At 40.6% G+C, this 25,075-nt stretch overlaps 1 protein-coding gene across 1 annotated transcript; it reads left to right on the forward strand.

Moving 5' to 3' along the window:
• Positions 12,312-14,329, forward strand: LOC107607142. The gene is made up of 2 exons (XM_016309121.1): positions 12,312-12,483; positions 12,846-14,329. The coding sequence occupies exons 1-2, from the start codon at positions 12,312-12,314 to the stop codon at positions 14,327-14,329; spliced, it is 1,656 nt and encodes a 551-aa protein (XP_016164607.1).

Raw genomic sequence — 25,075 nt, forward strand, 5'->3', positions numbered from 1 at the left:
CTCCACCTTCGTCAAGGGGGGTGACTTGAGTGGTTGAATGTAGCAAGGTCAAGCGGTTCACTGCTTCGGCTATGGTAGCAACGAACTCCCCTTGTGTCCTTCAGAACCCTTTTTGCTCTTGGAAGAATGCTTGAAGGTCTTGTTGTTCTTCGGGAAAGGGTTGGAAAACTTCATGTTGAGGTGGAAAAGAAGGTCCAAAGGTTGGAAGAAATGTTGTATAATTGGAAGGTGTGTCATGTGGATGAGGGTATTGAGGTGGTGTATAATGGTGTGGTTCATATGGTTGGTAACAAGGTGTATAGACATTTTGATTCCATGAAGGTGTATAGGGTGGTGCTTGAAGGTTTAGTGGTTGAGGGTTATGTATGGGGTATCTCTCATATGTTTGGATTTGGTACTCATATAGGGGAGGATTTGGCTTGTTGTAGTGTGAGGGAGGTGTTTGCCATGAGTGTTGCTCATACGCAATTGGTTCCTCCCTTAAGTGATTCTCCCACTCCATGGAGCCATCCCAACTTGAACTCATCATACCCTACAAAATACTCACAACCAAGCTACAAGCAACAAGGGTGATATCTCATAAAGAAAATAGAAAATAAAAACAAAAGGCATAGGTAAACAAGAAAAATAAACACCTAAATATTAACAAAAACAACTAAATAACCAAAAAGTAAGATATTTACACTATGGACATATTCATAACAACCTAAAGATAGCACTTAATTGCATCCCTGGAAATGGCGCCAAATTTGACAATGGCCAATTTGCAGAGGTTAGGAATTCGACTATCAAAATAGAATTGGCGTTCTGAGTATAGTCCTAACCCAACAAATTGACCATCAATCAAATGTTATCACAATACAAAACAAATTATAACCGAGAGTCTTTCAACCTCGGGTCGTTCTCCCTAGGATGCAATTGAAAGTGTTTCTCTTTTGGTTGTGAGGGACAAGGGTTTTTTCAATCAAAGAACGAAAGATTAAAGAAACTAAGAAATCAAAGAACTAGGGAATGAGGAAAATTGAGAATTAATGCAAGTAAAGAGAAAACAAGATCAAAACTTAGTGAAAATGCTATAAAAGGGCCTTGACTTGGAAATGAGGATCCAAGGAATCCTATCATTGCCATAACCACAACTATGGTAATTATGATGAGTCAATCTCGCCTAGTCAACCCCAACCATTGAGGAGTAAGTCAAGCAAGCATAATTGACCTTAATCCATAAGTCCTATCCAACTTACCGAACTAGTTGATAAAAAGCTAGCGTCAATAGAAACAAGAGTCAACTAACTACCCAAAAATTACCACTAAATGTTGGACATTATGACTCTAGTATCCTAGGGACTCAAACCGCAAGCCAAGGTGTGAAAATCTACTCAAAATCTAAGGTTGGAATTTTCACAAACATCTTGTGTGCATAAAACCAAAACATGGAAAATTGTAAAGGAAAATAGAAAGCTATAACCAACTATGCATAAAATCAACAATCAACATCCAAGAAAGCATAAAGAAAGCATGAAACATTAAATTCATTAATCAAAATTTCAAGAACTCAAAATTGCAATTATAAACAAAGTGCTTGAACCAAAGGAAATGGAAATAAGACAATGTAATTAAAGAGGAATTAAAGAGTACTTACAATTAAAGATGATCAAAATCCAAAATTAAGCTTGCTATAAAATGCTACATGAAGATGGAAATTAAGCCCTAAGAGAGCAAAGCTACACTACTCTACTCCTACTCCTATGGAAGCTTCCTATACTAAAAAAAACTAAACTAAAACCTAATGAAAAAGCTTCCTTTCATATGTGTTGAATCCCCCTTATATAGCCTTCCATTTCAGCCTTCCAACCTTCCAAAATGGCCCAAAAGCACCCAGAAGTCGTAAGGCACGCGTTTCATTAATGCAATCACGTGCAGGGACCTGTGCGGATGCACAGACGTGTGCGTCCGCACACTTGGCTAAAAATTGACCTGTGCGTACGCAAAGGTGCGTGCATACGCACACATGGAAATTCTTGCTTGTGCATGCGCACGCAGGGCTGTGCACACGCACACATGGATTTTCTCGCTTGTGTGCGCGCACGCAAACTTCGCTGTGTGAGCTTTTCCTTGTTTTCTTCATGTTTTCTCCCTTGTACATGCTTTCTTGCACTTTTGGCCATCCATTCTTGCCTTCAAGGCCTGAAATCACTCACAAACCATATCACGGCATCGAATAACACAAAGGTGGGATTAAATTGCTCTATTAAAGCACAAAATTGCATGTTTTCACATTTAAGTTCAAATTAGGGATCAAACACAAAAGTATGCTATTTTGGTGCTTAAGTGTGAGTTCATATGCTAGAATCCATTCAAATCAAACCAAAATATATCGGAAAATATGGACTCATCAGGGAGACTCAAAGCATCATATACAGACAATGGCATAATACTAACACACCCTCCTAAATCACACATCCAGTCAGAAAATGTTATACCCCCAATGGTACACGTAACCATACATGGCCCTGGATCACTACATTTTTTAGGTATATCACCCATTGAAGCAGATATCGAGCTACCTAAGGGAATAGTCTCTAAATCATGTATTCTATCCTTATGCATGCATAAATCCTTTAAAAATTTGGCATATTTAGGTACCTGGCTGATAAACCATTATTTATGGTTTATCTTGTGCTAATTTGAGTGGTTTTTATCAATTCTTTGCTCACTTATTCATATAATTTGCATTATTTTACAATTCCTTCCTTATTCTGTGATATAACTGAAAACATGTTTCTTAGGCCTTTAAACTATTAATTTTGAATACCCTTTATTACCATTCGATGTCGTGATTTGTGTGTTAAGTATTTTTAGGCTTTATAGAGCAGGAATGACTTAGAGGATGGAAAGGAAACATGCAAAAGTGGAAGGAACGCGAGAAAATGAAGTTTTGAGAAACTGGTAGCAACACGCTCGCATGGACGACGCGGACGCGTGGCTAGCGCAGAACAAGAGCAACGCATACGCGTGACTGACGCGTACGCGTGACAAGAAAAATCGCCAAATGACGCGCCCGCGTGAGCTACGTGTACGCGTGACAGACGCCACGTGTAGAAAGTTACAGAAGGCGCTGGGGGCAATTTCTGGGCTCCTTTTTGGCCCAATTCCAAGCCCGACAACACGGAATAAAGGTTGGAGAATAGGGGAATCATGGGGAGAATTGATTATTCATAATTTTAGGTTTTAGATGTAGTTTAGAGAGAGAGAGAGAGAGAGACTCTCTCCTCTCTCTAGGTTTTAGGATTTAGGATTTCTCTTAGTTTTAGGTTTATTTTTTCTCAATTCCAGGTTCAATGTTCCTTTAATTTAATTTCTCTTCTACTTTTATTTGTTCTAGCCTTCTAGTTTATTTATTTTCCTTGTTGATTACTTTATGTTGACAATTTGGTTTATGAACCCCATGTTAGAATTGATTTTCTTATTCAATGCAATTTGAGGTATTTCATATTTATGATTTTAATTTAGCTTTTTATGTTCTTAGCTTGAATTAAGTAATTAGAGACACTTGAGTTATCAAACTCCTTGTTGATCGATAATTGGAAGTTGCTGGTTGATTTGGATCCCTCTAAAGCTAGTATTTCCTTAGGAGTTGACTAGGACTTGAGGAATCAAGTTGATTAGTCCACTTGACTTTTCTTTATTTAGTAAGGGTTAACTATGTGGGAGTAATGAACAATCCTCATCACAATTGATAAGGATAACTATGATAGGACATCTAGTTTTCATACCTTGCTAAGAGCTTTATTAGTTATTAATTTAATTCTTATAATTTACTTTTCCTTGTTCCTTATTCAAAAACCCCAAAAAGATAATCTTCCATAACCAATAATAAATACACCTCCCTGCAATTCCTTGAGAGATGACCCGAGGTCTATATACTTCGGTTATCAATTTTATTAGGGGACTGTTACTTGTGACAACCAAAATTTTGTACGAAAGGATTCTTTGTTGTTTTAGAAACTATACTTTCAACGAGAATTTATTTGTAAAATTCTTTACTAGTAAGAATCCGTTCGTCAAAATGGCGCCGTTGTTGGGGACTTGCAAATGTGTGCCTTATTATTGGTTATTGTAAATAATTTTGCTTTTTCGTTCTTTGTTCATGTTTTTAGTTTTAGGAGTTTATTTTCATTAATTTTTGTTAGTTTTTATTTCTCTTACTACTATGAATTCTCACCGTCTTTGGCTATGAGTTTTGTTCAAATTATGTTGCAGAGAATGGACGCTACAATGAGAATAGGCATCAAGGTCGGAATAATCAAAGATGGGAAGAGCCACAAGGATTTGATCAACCCTTTCGGCAACAACCCCCTCCAATGTGCCATGGGAAACGACCATTTTACGATGCATTCCAAGACAATGGTTATGGTGGACCTTTTCCTGACAACCAACCTCCACCAAATTACCATGGTCAAGAGCCATTCTGAGGTGCGTACCAAGATAATCGATATGGTGGACCCCTTTGTAGTTACCAACAAGCCCCACCATATGCTTATAAACCACCTCCTCAACATAACTCTGAACCGCTTTGAACCGCTATACTCACAAGCCCCCTACAACCATTCACCTCTGTATGACCCTGACCCTTATTCACCATACCAACCACCATATGACCCATATAAACCATACATAGAACCACCCCACTTCCAACTCAATTACTCCCAAGAACCACCACCTCTATATCCACCATGTCCATATCCATCAATCCAAGAGCCTTATGATCCTAATCCTATTGCCCAAGAGAAGCAAGAGTCAATGGATCATCTTAAGAAAATAGTGGACCAATTTCATGCAGCCCTTTATCAATTGGAGCGAGCGATGAATCGATTCGCTTCCCAACGTTTGGACACTCAAGGAACCCCCAAAGCTTCATGTGGAGAATCTAATGAAGAACGTAGCATGAAGGAGACACTAGAAACTTTGGTGGACAGTGAGGTGCATGACTTTATACTGGAACAAGTGGAGGAAGCCGTAATTATCGAAGAAGAAGATGTGGTTGAAGACCTAGGAGATGCTGAACCTCCATGGGAATCGAGAGCTGTAGAGAATTCCGCCAAAAAGTTTGAAATTGATGCTAAGGAGGATAGTGCACAACCTCCAAGGCATATATTGATGAGACGCAGAAGCTGGTGAATTAAAAATTATTAAAATGGTTACGTTGCAAGTATAGTTCTTAACTCACTGAAAATCTGCCTATCAATTTAGAAATATGTCACAGAGAGTTACATTAAAAATTACTGGGAGTTTTAAGTCCCAGGTTGTCTCCCAACGAGTTGCAGAAAAGTGTGCTATCTTATTAATCAGATGTTCCAAGAAGTTGAGCTAAGTAAATTGGAATGTAAATTGAGGAAATTTAAATAATATGAATAAAAGCCTTGATTGGGAGTTGATTGGTTGGAATTTCTACTATTGATGGAGTGATTGTAAGATTAATTTATAATTAATGGTTGTTCTGTTTGGTTATCCTTTACTAAGCAAGGAAAAGTCAAACAAGCTGGGAAGCCAGATCTGTTCACAAGTTGCAACCTACTTAGTTCAAAGGGATCGGCGTTGGTGACAGGATAGCAATCCAACATTTAACTCAATTACAAATTTTTCTTTCAATCCTTCCAACTGAAGAGTTCCTTTTAATCAACTCCCCATCAAGTAAGGAAACTACTCACGCATTGTAAATAAAGAATCCATAGCACACGAAAGGGAATTAAAAGAAGACATGATTATTGGAATTGAAATTAAATTAAAAAGAAATAATCCTTGCATTAAATAATCATAAAAGTATCTGAATGACAAAACAGAACGAGGCAAAGAACATGGAAGAATGAAACCAAGTTAAGAAAACAAACTAGAATGATGAAGTCTTGATGAGGAAATAACTCTTCTCAATGTTCCAATGCTAAGACTAATTGAAAATTAAAATTCTAAAAACCTAGAGAGAAAAACCTAAGAGAGTAAAACTAGATCTAAAACTGTCTCTGAATGAATGTGTTATTTGTTTTTGCATATTCTCTGACTCTAGTCTTCTGTTCCAGGCCGAAAACTGGGCCAAAATAGGGTCCAAAATCGCCCCCAACGAATTCTGCAGGTTATGCAGATCGCACATGTCACGCGATCGCGTCATCCATGCGGATGCGTCATTCGCATTTTTCCTCGCCACACGTTCGCGTCGCTGCGATTTGCTCTCCTTCGCGCGGTCGTGTGAGCCATGCGACCACGTCACTTCTCACTGGTTATCTCCTCAAAATTCTTGTGTTTCTTCCATTTTTGCCAGCTTCCTTTCCAATCTCCAACTCATTCATGCCCTATAAAGTCTGAAACACTTAACACACAGATCACGGCATCGAATGGAATAAAGGAGAATTAAAAATAAATAATTAAAGTCTCTAGGAAGCAGTTTTCAAACATGTAATAAATTCAGGAAGGAAATCTAAATGCATGCTAATTTAATGAATAAGTGGGTAAGGATCATGATAAAACCACACAATTAAACACAATATAAACCATAAAATAGTGGTTTATCATATACCTTATGAAGAATTAGACGGAACAGATCAAGAAGCAAACTTCCTTGGTAATGATGATAATGAATCAAGCTCTCCTAGTGATGAACTTGCATCCACAATTGAACTCCTTGAGCTTGAAGAACCTTCCCCAAGTGAATATGAAAATGATGTGGAGGTAGACTTTTCTCAACCTCCAACTTATGACTTGAGTGATGGGGAAGAAGTAAAGATTTTGATCAAGACGCGGTTGCAGTTGAAGAGGTCTGCAAGGAGGTGGAAGAATTCATAGAAGAATACAAGGGAGTGGAGTTTGCAAGACCATTGGAAACACCTCTCCCAAGGCCCTTGCCATCCAATACAACATTCAAGTGGGTAAAATCATTATCCTCAACCCTTACATTCCCACTTGAATATGGTTTGCTGGAAACGGATGGTCAACTTAGAGCTCTTTGTGGCTTTAAGAGTAAAAGGGAGATGGTTAGTGATAAGGGATGACCTGCAAGGTTCAATATGGTTCCACGCTCCAAGTCAAAGTACAAGGATTAGTATGGAGCTCGATTGAATGGGTCTCGGAAGATGTTTGGGTATCTTAGTAAGAATTCAGATTGCGTACCACCCAGTTAGAACACTGTAAATCAAAGCAAAGACGGGTGCAAAAACAAGGTTTGGGATCCCGGAATTCATTCTAGCAATCAACACTCTTGGGGCCTTGTAACTTGCTTTAAATTTCTTGAAAGGTTTATGCAACTAGTGTGGAATCCCGGAGGCTATTGGAACTACAAACACTGGTGGGGATTTCTGGATAAGTTCAAGCATAAGCTACCATGACAGGGAGCTCACCAGATGTCCAACTTAAGGACTTTAACTAAAAATGCTAGGTGGGAGGCAACCCACCATGGTATGATCGTTCTTTTTTTCAATCTTAGTTTTATTTTGTTTTGCTTTATTCTTAGTTTTATTTCATTCTATTTTTTTCTTAGTGGTCATTCATAATGTCTACATCAGCATCTCCATTTTGCATTCTGCATACTGTATACAAAAAAAAATCCACACCACACGTGCGCGTAGGCCACGCGTGGGCGTCGATCCCAAATCGGCATCTCCATTCAACGACCAGAAAGTTGGGCTGGAATCATAAGGCTGCTGTGCAATAGGCACAAATTGGCCCACGCGTGTGCGTCCATGACGCGTACGCGTCAAATTCATTTTAGCACACCACGGGTGGGCGTGCGCGACGCGCATGCGTCGCATGCAAATTATTGTCCCCTCCAAATCAAACAGAGAGTTGCGCCAAAATGAAGTTGGAAGCGTGCGTTTAGCACAATTTCGGCCGACGCATACACGTCATCTTCATTTATCCCGTTTCACGCGTTCGCGTCTACGACGCGTACGTGTCGACGCATTTTTCCCTTATCCACGCCCAGGCGTGATCCACGAGTACGCGTGGAGTTGATTTTATAACCCCCCTGATGCGAGAACCCTAACCCTTGCGTGCTCCCTTTTCTCCCTTCTCCCCCCTCAACGTCCCAATCTCCCTTTTTCCTCAATTTTAATCCTTTCTTATTACCATTCAATACCTTGATATGTGTGTTAAGTGATTTCAAGGTTTATAGGGCAGGAATGGCTTAGATGATGGAAAGGAAACATGCAAAAGTGGAAGGAACGCGAGAAAATAAAGTTTTGAGAAACTGGCAGCGACGCGCACGCATGGACGACGCAGACGCGTGCCTAGTGCAGAACACGAGCGACGCGTACGCGTGACAAGGAAAATCGGCAAATGATGCGCCCGCGTGACCTACGCGTACGCATGATAGACGCCACGTGCAGAAAGTTGCAGAATGCGCTGGGGGCGATTTCTGGGCTCTTTTTTGGCCCAATTCCAAGCCGGAGAACACAGAATAGAGGCTGGAGAATGGAGGAATCATGAGGAGAATTGATTATTCATAATTTTAGGTTTTAGATGTATTTTAGAGAGAGAAGCTCTCTCCTCTCTCTAGGTTTTAGGATTTATAATTTCTCTTAGTTTTAAGTTTATTTCTTCTCAATTTCAGGTTCAATGTTCCTTTAATTTAATTTTTCTTCTACTTTTATTTGTTCTAGCCTTCTAGTTTATTTATTTTCTTTGTTGATTGCTTTATGTTGACAATTTAGTTTATGAACCCCATGTTAGAATTGATTTTCTTATTCAATGCAATTTGAGATATTTCATATTTATGATTTTAATTTAGCTTTTCATGTTCTTAGCTTGAATTGAGTAATTGGAGACACTTGAGTTATCAAACTCCTTGTTGATTGATAATTGGAAGTTGCTAGTTGATTTGGATCCCTCTAAAGCTAGTCTTTCCTTAGGAGTTGACTAGGACTTGAGGAATCAAGTTGATTAGTCCACTTGACTTTCCTTTATTTAGTAAGGATTAACTAAGTGGGAGTAATGAACAATTCTCATCACAATTTATAAGGATAACTGGGATAGGACGTCCAGTTTTCATACTTTGCTAAGAGCTTTATTAGTTATTAATTTAATTCTTACAATTTACTTTTCCTTGTTCCTTATTCAAAAACACCAAAAAGATAATCTTCCATAACCAATAATAAATACACCTCCCTGCAATTCCTTGAGAGACAACCCGAGGTCTAAATACTTCGGTTATCAATTTTATTAGGGGACTGTTACTTTTGACAACCAATTTTTTGTACGAAAGGATTTTTTGTTGGTTTAGAAACTATTCTTTCAACGAGGACTTATTTGTAAAATTCTTTACTAGTAAGAATCCGTTCGTCCCTGGCTAATGGCATCAAAAAGTGGAATGGTTACCTCAACCATTTTGAAGATTTCTACCATCTTTGGGTCGAGCTCCATCTGCTTTCTAGACTTCCTAGCAAGGTGTGGGAAGGGGATATGGATGGCGTCTCTTGCAGCTTCAGCTTCCTTTGGTGCGCTATTCTCTGGTTTAGCTGCTTCTTCTTGAACCATGTCTTGTACTTCATCCTCCTCTTCAGCATCTTCTACCTCAACAATATTTTCAACTTGAATGTTCTCCTTTGAGCTTGTCTCCGCATGATTTCTCTCTTGCACTGTGGTTCTGGACCTCAAAGTGATGGCATTAATGCCACTTTTGGGGTTGGGTAAAGGTTGAGAAGGAATTGCACTGGAGCTTGAAGGTTGATTATTGGAGGCAATTAGTGAATCCATCTGGGAGACGAGAGCTTGTAAAGTAGCATTCAGACCGTTTATGGTCGAGGTAAGTATATTCTGAATGTCTTGTTGTCCTTGCTGCATAGTGCGAAGCATCTCATCATTAGAAGGAGAAGGGGGTAAGTGATTTGAGGGGCCTGCTGATGGTTGTTCTGAGGCGCTTGGGACTGCCTTTGGTGAGATGCTCTGTAAGGCTGGTTCTGGTTTTGCTATTGATAGGGAGGATTCTGCTGATACCGATTTTGCTGATTGTTATTATTATTCCACCTCTAATTTTCCCTGGTTATCTCTACCTCCTCTGTTATAGTTGACCCTCCATCCTTAGTTGGAGTTATCCCTCCACCCCTGGTTGGAGTTGTCTTGCCAACCTTGGTTATGGTTCCTACCTTGGTTATAATTGACGCCTTGTTGTTAGTATCTTTGATTCGGGCGGTCATAGAAGTTATGAGTAGCTACCAAGGTGTTGTCTTCTTGTTAGAGCTGTGGACACTCATCAGTGTAATGAGTATAATCAGCACATATTCTGCATACTCTTTGAGAAACCAACTGTTGACTGTGTTGTGATGGGGCAGGCTGAGGTTGTTGTTGATTCAGCTGTATCTGCTTTAGTAAGTTAGTCATCTCACCCAGAGTCTGAGTGAGAGCAGCAGTCTCACTGCTAGAGGAAACCTCTGTAACAGCCTTGGGATAGTTGTTCCTGTGCCTGACATTCGGGGTAGATTCCACTAGATTGGTGATCAGTTGCCACGCCTCTGTCGCCGTCTTGTACTTCTTCATAGAGCCATTACTTGCAGCATCTAATGTGGTCTTATCATGGAGCTTCAAGCCTTGTGTAAAGTAGTTGATCAACACCATTTCGTCAATCTTGTGGTGGGGGCACGAGTCTAGGAGATTCCTGAAGCGTTCCCAATATTTGTAAAAGGTCTCTGACTCGCCTTGGATAATGTAGGAAATCTTCTTTCTCAGTCTATCTGTAACTTCAGCTGGAAAGTATTTTTCTAGGAACTCCCTTCTGAGCAGATCCCAGTTGGTAACGACTACTTCAGGTTGAGTGTAGAACCATTCCCTTGCCTTTCCCTCAAGAGAAAACGGGAAGGCAGACAGCAAAATAGCAGTTTCATCAGCACCCTGATGCCTAACAGTTGAGCAGGCTGTCTGAAAATTCCTGAGGTACTTGATAGGCTCCTGAGCAGGTAAGCCATGAAAATTTGGAATTAGGTTTATTAGCGCAGTCTTCAGTTCAAAATTTGGAGCCAAATTTGAGTGACGCGCTAGATACGGTTGCAGCATAAATTCTGGAGCTCCCTTTTTCTGGAGAGTAATCCTTCTGTGATCCGCCATATTACTTGCACGTAAATTAACAGAATTAGTAGAAAAGGAGTTTGTTTCTTCCTCAGATGGTGCTTCAGATTCGCCTTCAGAAGACACTGGTGAATTGGTAGTAACCACTTGACCACCCTCAGAGGCTAACCGATGCCGAGCTCGCCTAATATGTGAAATAGTTCTTTCAATTTCAGGATCAAATGTAGCTAAGCTCGAGTCAGGCAGTGAACGCATCATTTAATGAAAGAAACATACAGCTCATGGTAATAAAATAAAATAAAATATGCAAAAATTAAAAATATGTACACCAACTAATAATTTAGCACACAATTGCAACTCCCCGGTAACGGCGCCAAAAATTGATGGTGGCAGAAATTGGCCGATTAAGAAATTATAGTAAAAGCAGTGTTGTAAGTACAGTTCTTAACCGACGAAAATCTGCTTATCAATTTAGAAGGGTTGTCACAAAATTAGAATGAAAATACTGGGAGTAGAAATCCCAAGTCGTCTCCCAACGAGTTGACAAAAGGGTGCTATTTTATCAGTCAGAAATTTTTCGAGGAATTTTGAGAGTTAAAGAATGGAAAAATAAAGGATTGTGGATTAAAGCAATGTAAATTAAAAGAGATTTATATAATCAAATAAAAAACCTTGACCGGGGAATGATTAATTGGAAGTTCTATCCTTGTTGGAATTCTCTCAAGTGTAGTATCAAGAGGTTGTTGTTTTCACTTAGTTAACCTGTACCGTACCTTACAACTCGGAACTGCCACCCTATATCTCGGCCACGTCAGTCACATAAGCAGCAGATCATCACGACGTGATAACAACTCCAAGGATCTCGGTTAAAACTGAAATTCACTCTAACAAACCATCAAATAGAATCAACCTACAACTCTATAAAAACGGCTACTACCAAATCAAAGGGATCATTGGGGCAACACTTGAATGCACCCGTACACACTTCCTACGCTTATACTCTGTTTTGTAACTACTCTCCACTAACTTGATCGTTGGAGTCCTTTTTGCAGGTTCTCCGCCCGGTTCGTGCTCAAGCTTGGCGTTTCTCCGCTGCAGAACAAAATCTCTTTCATCGACCAACGGAAGCCGACGTATAGCATGGAGCCACGCATCCTTGCACGAACATTTTGGCGCCCACCGTGGGGCCAGAACCCACGTCGCTCTTTAAGTTTCGGAGGCTAACGACGTAACACCCTGCTTTCTACCTTTTCTTCAGGGACCAAGCCATGACGGACCACTCAGTGACGCCTTTTACCAATCCGACCAATGCCGACCTCCTAGCTGCGAACGCCGCCCTGCTTGCGGAAAACCAGCGGATGGCCGAGCAATTGGCGGAGATGCAGAAAAACGATGAACAGAAGGCCAATAAGAAAATACACACAGATCAACATAAAGAACGTCAGTCAGAATCCAACGTGAAGACAGGGGAAACTATCCCCAAAACGGCACGACGACGAACAAATCCTTTTTCAGAAGAAATAATGAGTTTTAAAATGCCCAAAAGCTTCACACTTCCAATGACCCTAACGCCGTACAAGGGGATCGGAGATCCTAAAATCCATGTCACAAAATTTAAATCAATGATGTTTCTCAATAGCGACTTCGATCCCATCTTGTGTCGGTCTTTTCCTACTTTCTTAGACGGGGCCGCCCTATTATGGTTTTCTAACCTCCCTGCAGGTTCAATAACAAGCTTCGATGAATTTGCCAAATTATTTATTAATCATTTTGCAGTTCTAAAATTTATGTGCGGGACTCAGACTACCTCAGCACGATCAAACAAGGACAACATGAAAGTTTGAAGGAATACATGATGCGGTTCACAGAAGCAGCAATGCAGATCCCCGACCTTAACCTTGAAGTGCAATTACATGCCATCAAGAGCGGCCTTCACCCCGGGAAATTTCAGGAAGCAATCGCAGTGGCAAAACCAAAGACACTAGAGGAATTCCGAGAAAAAGCCCAGGGCCAGATCGAAATTGAAGAACTCAGGGAGGCCCGGAGGAGCGAAAAGCCGATGAAGAAGGAAGAAGAGAGGCCTCATCGGCCCATAAGCAAAGACTCTAGAAAACCATTCAAACTAGCGCCGAAATTTGACACGTACACAAAATTCAACACAAAAAGAGAGGATATAATCAAAGAAATCCTGCATAACAAATTGATCAAACCACCAGTCCGAGCAGGATCATACCAAGATCAGAAGTACGTGGATAAAAGCAAACACTGTGCTTTTCACCAAAAGTTCGGCCATACCACAGACGAGTGCATCGTGGCAAAATACCTACTGGAGAGATTAGCCAGGCAAGGGCTCTTAGACAAATATATCTCGTCAAGAAAGCAGCGAGATACAGAAAGAGAAGCAGAAAGGGATAGCAGACATAAACAGGTCGAAACACCCCCATCCAAGAGGATCATTAACTACATCTCAGGAGGCTTCGCCGGAGGTGGGACCACCACCTCGGCAAGGAAAAGAAGTTACCGAGAAATGATGACAATGGAAGGATCTCGCCTGGAACGACAAGCATCAAGTCCGACCTCACGCATCGACTTCAGCACGGCCGACCTTAAGACAACCTATCCGAACCTTGATGACCCAGTTGTCATCTCGATTCACATGGGAGAACTAACAGTAAAAAAGGTCTTACTTGACCTAGGAAGTAGCGCCGACGTCTTATTCTACTCCACCTTCAAAAAGATGCATTTCAATGACAACGCACTACAACCGTCGCCCAGAGAATTGGTAGGGTTCTCTGGGGAAAAAGTATCGGTATCCGGGTACATTTGGCTGAGAACAACATTTGGAGAACCTCCACATACCAAAACACTAGATATCCAATTTCTAGTGGTCGATTGCCCTAGCCCCTATAACATCATTCTAGGACGTCCATCATTAAATACTTTTGGTGCCATTGTTTCAACTGTTCATCTTTGTGTGAAATTTCCCTTGCAGGATAACACGGTGGGGACAGTTTATGCCGACCACAAGAAGGCAAGACAATGCTACAACGCAAGCCTCAAAACAGTAACGAAGGATGAAACACCTCGGATTCACACTGTCTATAACTCGGAGCACATACCAACGCTGGCCGAGCTAGATCCCAGAAATGACAACAGTCGTCCGACACCAACAGACGACCTTGAACAGGTAAAAATAGGTCATGATGAGAAGTTTACTAACATCGGATCGGCATTCATTGCAGGACAAAAGGCCGACCTTATCACGATATTACGAATCAACGCGTAACTATTTGCATTGACGCCAGCAGACATGCCTAGTATCGACCCTAACTTCATTTGCCACAAGCTGGCTGTCAATCCCAATGTCTGACCTATACGACAAAAGAAAAGAAACTTGGGAGACGAAAGGAGAAAAGCAGCAGAAGCAGAAACCAAAAAGCTCTTAGAGGCAAGGTTTATCCGGGAACTTCGATTCTCAGCATGGCTAGCCAACGTCGTAATGGTACGAAAAAGCTCGGGAAAGTGGCGTATGTGCATGGACTTCACCGATTTAAACAAAGCATGCCCTAAGGATGGTTACCCCCTCCCCAACATAGACAGATTGGTAGACGACACCTCGGGATTTCCAGTGCTCAATTTCATGGATGCCTATTCTGGCTATAACCAAATTCTCATGCACCCAGGAGACGAAGAAAAAACAGCATTTATCACAGACCAAGGAAATTTTTGCTACAAGGACATGCCCTTTGGGCTAAAGAACGCAAGAGCAACATATCAGCGGCTTATGGACAAAGTCTTCAAAGATCAGATTGGCCAAAACATTGAAATATATGTGGATGACATGGTGGTGAAATCAACTTCGGAGGAACAGCACAAACACGACCTGGACGAAGTATTTGCACAGCTCAGAAAACACAATATGAGACTAAATCCAGAAAAATGCGCGTTCGGAGTCAAGGGGGGCAAATTCCTCGGCTTCTTGCTGACAAACAGAGGAATAGAAGTGAACCCCGACAAATGTTCAGCCGTAATCAACATGCAATCCCCCAGAAACAAAAAGGAAGTCCAACAGCTCACAGGTCAGCTGGCAGCTCTTTCTCGGTTCTTGCCAGCAGCAGCGGAAAAGTCATACCACTTCTTTAACACCTTAAAGAAGTCGGACAAATTTGTCTGGACGAAAGAATGCGAAGAAGCTTTCACTAAATTCAAAAAAACCTTTGGATCACCGCCCATATTGAGAAAGCCAGAACAAGGCAAGCCCTTGCACCTATATCTTTCAATTTCCACTAACACAATTAGTTTGGTACTTGTAACAGATGACAGCGAAGAACAACACCCAGTATATTTCATAAGTAAAGTCCTACAGGGTGCTGAAATAAGGTACCCGACGATAGAAAAATTAGCATATATACTAATCGTCACAGCTCGAAGACTTTGGCATTACTTTTAGGGGTACCAAATTATAGTTCGGACCAATCAACCACTCCGGCAGATCCTAGCCAAGCCCGACCTAGCAGGAAGGCTAACCAAATGGTCGGTAGAACTCTCCAAATTTGACATCACATATCAGTCCAGAGGATCCCCCAAGGCCCAAGCTCTAGCCGATTTCATCTCAGAATTCACAAATGAAGTAGAAGAAACAAAACCATGGGAACTGTATGTGGACGAAGCATCCAATGACAACGGATGCGAAGCAGAAATTCTGCTAAAAGACAACCAAGGTGTATATACACTCTTGGAAAAGTACCTACATATTGCTAAGGGCATGATACAGGGTTTTCAAAAATTTGAAATAACACATATACCACGGGAACAAAACTCTAGAGCAGACATATTATCTAAATTAGCAACACACAGAGAAGATCAGCAATCAGGAAGTTTGGTACATCTCACACTAACAAAACCTAGCCTAGATTTGTAATATGTCTTAAATTTGTCACAGGATGAAGATTTGCGAACACCAATAATACATTACATGAAGACGGGAATCGTACCAGATGGTGATCCGAGGTCTTTTAAAAGGAAAGCAACCCAGTTCACCCTAATCAAAGATAATCTATACAAACGTGGTTTTTCCCGACCACTGCTTAAATGTCTTGCAGGAGAAGACACCAGATTAACAATAGACGAAGTCCACGAGGGCATTTGCGGACATCATATCGAAAGCAGAAGCTTGACAACAAAGATCTTACGTGCGGGATATTATTGGCCGACCTTAAGGTCGGACTGCACAGACAAGGTCAAAAAGTGCAAATCATGTCAAAAATGCTCGCCACTGATACACAACCCAGCCGAGGCGTTACATACATCGGATGTAACTTGGCCATTCCACAAGTGGGGCATGGACATCCTCGGACCATTCCCTATAGCGCCAGGCCAGGTAAAGTTCCTTTTGGTAGCCATCGACTACTTTACAAAGTGGATAGAAGCGCAACCACTTGCAAAAATAACCTCGGATAAGGTACAAAAGTTTATTTGGAAATTTATCATTTGTAGATATGGCATGCCACGTGAAATTATCTCTGATAATGGTAGGCAATTTACTGACAAAAAGATTGCATCATTTTTAACTAACATGAATATTAGACATTATTTCTCCTCTGTTGAGCACCCACAAACCAACGGGCTTGCAGAGGCGGCTAACAAAGTAATTTTGCAGGCCCTAACGAAAAAGCTGACCGAGGTTAAAGGTCGCTGGGCCGAGCTAATACCAGAGATACTATGGAGTTATAACACAACTCCGCAATCAACAACTAAAGAAAGTCCTTTCCGCTTAGTGTACGGATCAGAATGCGTGATCTCTTTGGAAATCAGTCAAGGGTCAACGAGGACCGAGCACTTCAACGACAGTTCTAACGAACAAGCTCGGCTTGCCGAGCTTGACATCATCGATGAAGAACGCAATCTCACGCAGTTAAGGCAAAAATCAATGCAACTAGCTATGAAACGACAGTACGACAAGAGAGTGAGACCAAAGACCCTCCGGGAGGGAGACCTAGTGCTCAGACAGATAGAAGATGTTCGGAAACCACCAGGCCATGGAAAATTAGCAGCGACATGGGAAGGACCTTTTCGAATCACTAAGGTGGTCAGAAGAGGAGCTTATCGTCTAGAAACATTGAATGGGACAGCATTGCCGAACACATGGAACATCTCATCACTCAAATACTACTATAGTTGATCACGATATTGTAACATACAAGATGGTTAGGTACTCTTTTTCCTAACCACGAGGTTTTTCCCTAAGGAGGGTTTACTCGGGTAGGTTTTAACGAGGCCGACCATCCTGCACACCTCGAACATGAGGGACAATTCTATCTAAATAAAATCATACATTTCCCCATACATGGATATACAAAGCAGCAATAAAACGCTGTAATCATAAAATATTAGCAAAAGCAAACTCCAACACTATACATCAGAGAAACAGTTGATAAAGTCGGAATAAAAACCAACAAGTCTTTCAAAAAACATACAAGTCCAAAGTCTTTCAAAAAACATACAAGTCCAAACTACTTACTAAAGGCAAATAATAAAAATTTCTTTCAAACAGGAGGAGGCACGTTCTCATCATGATGTTCACCAGCCTCGTCCTGAACCAACTCCCCATTAACGACTATCTTCGTCACATCAAGCTGACGAACATCGAATCCAGGATCAAATAACGACACTTGAGCGACAGCCCGATCGAAGCCCGAGGTGAACATCTCAATACCTTGGTCCTCCAGCTCATGAATTCGAGCAGTCATCTCACCTTTCGCCTTATCATTGTCCCTAATCTTGGCTTGAAAAGATCGAATCTAATCTTGAAGGTGAGCAACTTCTCGTCCCTTCTCCTCCAACTTAGCAGCCACATCAGAGGCCGACCTTTCCTTCTCCTTCATTTTCGTTGTCATATCAGTAATGGCTCTCTCTTTTTCTTTTACCAAACATTCCAAAGTAGCAAATTTATCAACCTCAGCCTGCCTTTCAGCTCCAAGCAATTCAGTAGTACGCCCAACGCACAGCAAACGAGAAGCGACAACCTGACCAAACCCAAAATTAAAACAAACAAGGAAAACCAGCAAAACAGACAGGAACAGGACAGACACAAAAGTTTACCTGAACATATTTGCCTAAAGCTTCCAGACCCACATGTCGAGTAAGTATCATATCCCCAGGAAACTGGGAAGCTTTATCAGAGAGCTCGGCCAAGGGAAATTGGTCGCTCCACAAAGAATGGGCATTTGCCCCAGGAATAAACCCATGAAGCTTGCGCTGGCGATCAAAAACAATGGTAGAAACCTCGGCCACCTCCCTATCTTCCTCAGATAGCACCTCCAATGAATCATCAGCCACCCCTCTTTTTCTTTTTGAAGAAACAGGTTGCGCAGTCGAAAAAGCAGCACCCCCTTCTTCAACATTTTGAGCAGCAGAAGTAGTTACACCCTTTTCCCTTTTTCTGTCAAGAAAAGATTGAAGCCTGGAGGAATTCAGATGCGGTACCCGTCCACCTGCAAAACCAAGCGAAAGACATCAGTGTCGAAACAGAAAACTAATACCAGGGACAAACATGTACATTACCTATATAAGTACGCAACCCTTCCCTATCATTATCTTTTTCAAAATTTAACATCTCAGGGATTGAGAGACACTCGCCGGAAGCAAAGTTTTTCACCAAAAAGTCAATAATCAAGTCTTCTTCGTCACTTCTATACGCCTCAAGTACTTGCATAGGCTCAGAACACCAATACAAGGGATATCTTTCTTTCAGCTCGTCATCAAGATAAAAAGGGTATTCTGTTTCTGTAGATCGGACTTTCACAAACAAAGACTTGAAATTTTTAAAAGAAGACTTGTACAAAAGAAATATAGAACGACCAGGAAAACTGCTTAAACAAACCCATAAACCCCTCCGAACCCCTTTTGACTGAAACAGAGAAAAGAAAACGCCAAAGGAAGGAGGATATTCTAGAAAGGACATCAAACACTGGTAAGCTTTTAGAAATGCCCAGGAGTTGGGATGTAATTGGGAAGGAGCACAATTCAGTTGAGTCAATACGTCGCACTCAAAGGAAGAAAAAAGAAACCTAACATACAGTTCAGAGAAACATGGAGTATATATATAAAAATACCCCCAATCACCCCTACGCTCACAAACCCTATCGTCACTAGAACAAGGGAGAAGCTCGACATCAACATTAGAGCCATCCTTCACCAACTTCATCGCACGAAACTCCTGGAGAGAATCAAAACTACAATACAAGGAAGCACGAGTTTTAACGTCGTCATGGACCCAATGATAAAGGTCATCCCTTTTTACCTCTACAACTTTCTGCTTCTCCTTCAACTTTTCTTTATCCATTACAGACCACAATTACGAAAAGATGGAGAAAGAATAGAAGATAAAGGAAACGAAAAATCTAACCTTTTGAAGACATTTTCTTTCAAAATCAGAGGGAAAAAGAGTGACTTTTCGAAGAATCACCAAAGACCGATAACACAAACAGCTTATTACAACCCACTAACAAAGTGGGAACGCAAAACCAAAAACCGCAGAGAAACTAAGGGTCAAAACCGGTTCAGTTACAAGCATTAAGTGAAGTAATGACAGCACGTTTTCCTAAAATAATGGGAAAACACCCTCCCAATGCCAGTCGTTTCGTTTAATCATTTTTCAACAACAAAGGTTCGTGCTTCACGCCCAAAACGCACGCAACGTTGAGCTTGGGGGCTGGCATGACTAGCCGAGATATAGGTCATCCTAAAAGCTCAACTTGCTAAAAACCAAATACCCAAGCAAGTCAAGCTTGGGGGCTATGTACCGTACCTTACAACTTGGAACTGCCACCCTATATCTCGGCCACGTCAGTCACATAAGCAGCAAATCATCACGACATGATAACAACCCCAAAGATCTCGGTTAAAACCGAAATTCACTCTAACAAACCATCAAATAGAATCAACCTACAACTCTATAAAAACGGCTGCTACCAAATCAAATGGGATCATCGGGGCAACACTTGAATGCACTCGTACACACTTCCTATGCTTATACTCTGTTTTGTAACTACTCTCCACTAACTTGATCGTTGGAGTCCTTTTTGCAGGTTCTCCACCCGGTTCGTGCTCAAGCTTGGCGTTTCTCCGCTGCAGAACAAAATCTCTTTCATCGACCAACGGAAGCCGACGTATAGCACGGAGCCGTGCATCCTTGCACGAACATAACCCTTACTAAATAAAGGAAAGTCAAGCAATTGAGCTAACTCTTATTCGCAAGTCCTAATCCTCTCCCTTGGGAAGGATTAGCATTAGTAAATAAAAAATTAGCTAACAAATTCCAATTTAACTAATCACTTGAGCATTCCAACTCAAGGGTCTCCCTTTAATGAACCCCCACGTCAAGTTGGGAGTCTACTCCATTGACATGAATATAACGTTCATAGAAATATAAGAAGAAGACATGATAAATTAAATAAAATAGGAACTGAAAATTAATTAAAAGTAAAAGTAGTTCTTTGCATTAATAAATCCCAAAAATGCAACATACGTATCTGAACAGGGTTAATAAGTAATCAAAAGAGTAAAGGAATAAGAAAACAAACTAGAATAATAGCAACTTCAATGGAGGTAGTGACTATTCTCAATATCCAAAGCAAAAGCATAAACTATAAAAACTATGAGTGTGTAGAAAACCTAGAGGAAGAGTGATTTCTCTCTAAGATTCCAATCTAAAACTAAAAACTATGCGAATGAGAATGTATATTGAGTCTCTACTCTTCCCCTGGCTCTAGTCTGTGTTTCTAGGCTGAAAACTGGGTCCAAACTTGGCCCAAAACTGCCCCCAGCATTTTCTGTGATTTCTACAGATAGCGCATGTCACGCGTGCGCGTCATTTGGCGATTCTCCTTGTCACGCGTACGCGTCAGTCACGCGCACCCGTCGCCGTGCGAACTCCAATTCACGCGCTTGCGTGAGCATGCATGCGCGTCGCTCCTCGCTAGTTATCTCCTTTATTTCTTGTGCTCCTTCCATTTATGCAAGCTTCCTCTCCATTCTTTAAGCCATTCCTGCCCTATAAGGCCTGAAAACACTTAACGCACAGATCACGAAATCGAATGGTGTAAAGAGGGATTAAAAATATACAATTTAAAGGCTTAGGAAGCAAGTTTTCAATTATAGCAGAAAACTAGGAAGGAATTGTAATACCATGCAGATTGTATGAATAAGTGTACAAAGACTTGATAAAAACTACTCAAATCAGCACGAGATAAACCATAAAATAATGGTTTATCTGGCACCCGTAGCATTACTTCACCCTTTTCAACATCAATAAGGGATCTTCCAATAGCTAAGAAGGGTCTTCCTAGAATGATTGAGGCATGCTCATCTTCCTCCATGTCAAGAATAACAAAATCCACTGGAAGGAAGAATTTTCTCACTTTGATCAAGACATTTTCAACTACTCCATGCGCAAGCTTTATTGATTTGTCTGCAAGTTGTAGAGCTATTTTTGTGGGTTTCAACTCTTGAATTTACAACCTCCCCATCACATACAAAAGCATTAGATTAAACTTCCCCTTAAATCACATAAAGATCTATCAAATGTAGTGTTGCCAATAGGACAAGGAATTTGAAAACTCCCTGGATCTTTCTTCTTTGTTGGCAAGTTCCTTTGAATAAGCGCACTACACTTCTTAGTCATCACCACTATTTGGCTTCCCTTCAATGATTTCTTCTTGGACAACAAGTCCTTCATAAACTTAGCATATAAGGACATTTGTTCAAGAGATTTTATGAATGGAATGTTGATGTGCAAAGTCTTGAATATCTCCAAGAATTTAGAATATTGTTTCTTCTCGTTTTCCCATTGGAGTCTTGAGGATATAGAATCCTAAGCTTATTGTTAGGAACCCGAACTCTCTCTTTTAGTGGGGCTTCTGTGGTTTGAATTGGTTGTTGTAGGGTAGGATGCACGTGCTTCTCTGTTGCCTGTTCCTTTTGTTTGTCACTAGCAGTGAGCTTTTCTTTTTCTTCTTGTTCCACTACCTTTTCACTTCTCAAATAATACCCTTGCACTCTTCCCATGGGTTTGGAATTGTATCACTGGGAAGAACGTTTGTGGATTTCTCCATTCGTTGAGCTAGTTTGCCCATTTGTATCTCCAAATTTCTCATTGAAGCTTCTTGGATCTTAATGAAAGATGCAGTGTTTTGTGAAAGTTTTTCTAAGGCTAATTCAAGGTTAGAAAGCCTCTGGGATTCTTGTTGTGATGGGTGTGAGTTCTGGGAGAGTTTTTCTACTGCAAGTTCAAGATTAGTAAGCCTTTGGGAGTCTTGTGGGGTGGAATGTAAAGTAGGTGGCTGTTGATGATTTACAAGATGGTTGTTTGGGTTGTAGTGATGGTTACTGAAGGTGCTCTGCTAGTGGTTATTGAAATGATTGGGCTGGTGGGTGTTGTTAACTTGGTTAGGCCTCTGGTTTTGGTTTTCCCACCCAAAATTTGGGTGGTTTCTCTATCCAGGATTATAGGTCTTAGAGAAGGGATCATTGTGATGCTTATTTATGAAATGTACTTGCTCCAGAGATAAATATCCATACTCCATGCCCTCACCTTGAAATAGCCAGTTACTCAGACCATAGGAATTCTCTTGAGAAATCACTGCTGACACTTGCATTCCTACTAGGTGTTGAGTAATTGCATTTATAGTTCTTGCTGACCTTTCGGAAGAATAGAGATATTGATTGTTGGCCACCATCTCAATCAATTCAAGTACTTTATTAGTGGTCTTTTTCATATGTAAAAAGCCTCCATCCGAGTTATCCAAGGACCACCAAGAGGCGGGGGTGATCCCATCATAAAATATCTGAAGCTGGACCGAGTCAGCAAACATATCCGGAGGGCACTTTCTTAGCATCTCCTTATACCTCTCTCAAGCTTTATAGAGGGACTCTCCTTCATGCTGTCTGAAGGTCTGAACGTCGATTCTGAGCTTAGTCAACCTCTGAGCTGGGAAGAACTTGTTTAGGAACTTAGTGACCAAGTCTTCCCATATGGCTATGCTCTTATTGCGCTGATTATCTAGCCATTGTTTAGCCCGGTCTCTTACAGCAAAAGGGAAGAGTAGCAAATAGTACACCTCAGATGAAATACTATTTGTCTTGATAGTGTCATAGATTTGTAGGAAATTAGAGATGAATAGATTAGGATCTTCCGGCAGGCTTCCACTAAACTGGAAATTTTGTTGAACTAATGTAACAAGTTGTGGCTTTAATTCAAAATTATTGGCTTTGACAGTAGGTGTGATGATACCACTCCTGTAACTATCTAGGTTGGGATTTATGTAAGAGCCAAGAGTCCTCCTAGGTGGAGGGACGTTGACATTGTTCTCTATCATGTCTTTTTCAGAGAATTCTTTTTCAACCACTCCTTCAATCACTTCTTCAACTCTTTGGTTTCTAGCCTGTTTTCTCTACTGCCAAAGAGTTTTTTCAATCTCAGGATCATACTAAAGCGGTTCTTTATCCCTATTATTCTACATAGACAAAAACAACAAGGAAATCAAATTAGATTTCCCTTTACATTGTGAAGAGAATTCCCACAACGGGAATAAAATAAAAAGCAGTAAATAAACAAAAGCTAGCGTTAGTAAAAACAACAGCAACTAACAAACTCAAAATTACCACTAAATATCAGACATTATGACTCTAGGATCCTAGGTACTCAAATCCAAAGCCAAGGAGTGAAAATCCACTCCATTTTCATAATTGGCATTTTCACAAATACTTGGTGGATATAATAACAACACATAATAAAATTGCAAAAATAAATTGAAACTATGACCAATCAATGAACAAAATCAATAATGACAACTCAATCAAGCATATATAAATAATAAAACATCAAATTCACCAATAAAAACTCAATGATTCACAAGTAATTAAACTAAACAAAATAACTTCTATTATAAGAACGTGTAGCAAATGTAGTGTAATTAAAGAGAAAATTAGAGATTACTTACAATAAAGGCAAGAAAATATCCAAGATCAAAATGTAAATGAGCAAATTCTACTATAAACCCTAAATAAACCCTAAGGGAGAATTTAGAGAAAATCCTAGGAGAAAACTAACCTAAAAACTCCTAAAAAGTATGTCATAATGTTGTCTCCATGTTATAGAATGTTGCCCCTTTGATATAGCCTCCAATTCAGCTTCAGGGTCCCCAAAATTGGGCCAAAAGGCCCACAAAAATTACGAGCTACATGACCTTTTAATTGAGTTACGCGTTAGGACTTTGTGCATATGCACAGGGTTATATGCGTACGTACACTGGTTGAAATCCATCTTGTGTGTATGCACAGGAAGGTGTGCGTACGCACACAGCAGTGCCTTCTTTTTCTTTGTTTCTTCATGAAATCTCTCATTTTACATGTTTTTCTTCGACTTTTCCAAAGCCATCCTTGCCTATTAGACCTGAGATCACTCAACAAAATATATTAGGATATTGAGTAGAATAAAAATGGGATTAAATTAATTAATTAAATAAAAAAACCATGTTTTTACAATAGGTACAATTTAGAGAGAAATCACAAAAGTATGCTATTTAAGAGAATAAGTGTGAGTTTATGTGATAAAATCCACTCAATTCAAGTCAAAATTTATCATCAAATGTGGACTCATTAATAATCCACTAAAACCCTCTAATAAATCAATAGAATGCCATAAAAATCACATAGAAAAGATACTAATGATGCTCACGCATCAGGGAAGAAGAAGGAAAGTGTGGGCTTAGCTGGGGTGTGTTGGATGTGGCACGCGTTCAAAGGAAGAAGGTTAGACACAAGCCTGGCATGCAATATGCGTGAGGATCGTCCAACGTATTCAATGCATGCATGCCTTCATGTGGCTGGGGCTTCACGAGCGTGTATCCAACGTGATCAGCGTCCGATGTGTGCAATCTTGGAAGGGCTAAGTCTGAATGGGCGTGAGGTTGGCATGGGTAGCGTTGCACGTTCGTGATGAAAGGAAGGATTGGGACAAGCTTGGCATGTT

This window comes from Arachis ipaensis, chromosome B07 (assembly GCF_000816755.2).
Source record: "Arachis ipaensis cultivar K30076 chromosome B07, Araip1.1, whole genome shotgun sequence".
Taxonomy (NCBI): domain Eukaryota; kingdom Viridiplantae; phylum Streptophyta; class Magnoliopsida; order Fabales; family Fabaceae; genus Arachis; species Arachis ipaensis.

What these genes read in the sequence shown, in the direction of transcription:
- LOC107607142 (XM_016309121.1), top strand. Translation starts at nt 12,312, where the DNA reads ATGACGGACCACTCAGTGACGCCTTTTACCAATCCGACCAATGCCGAC. An exon ending in CACAGATCAACATAAAGAAC is followed by an intron (nt 12,484 to 12,845) that starts GTCAGTCAGAAT and finishes TGCGGGACTCAG; the next exon opens with ACTACCTCAGCACGATCAAA.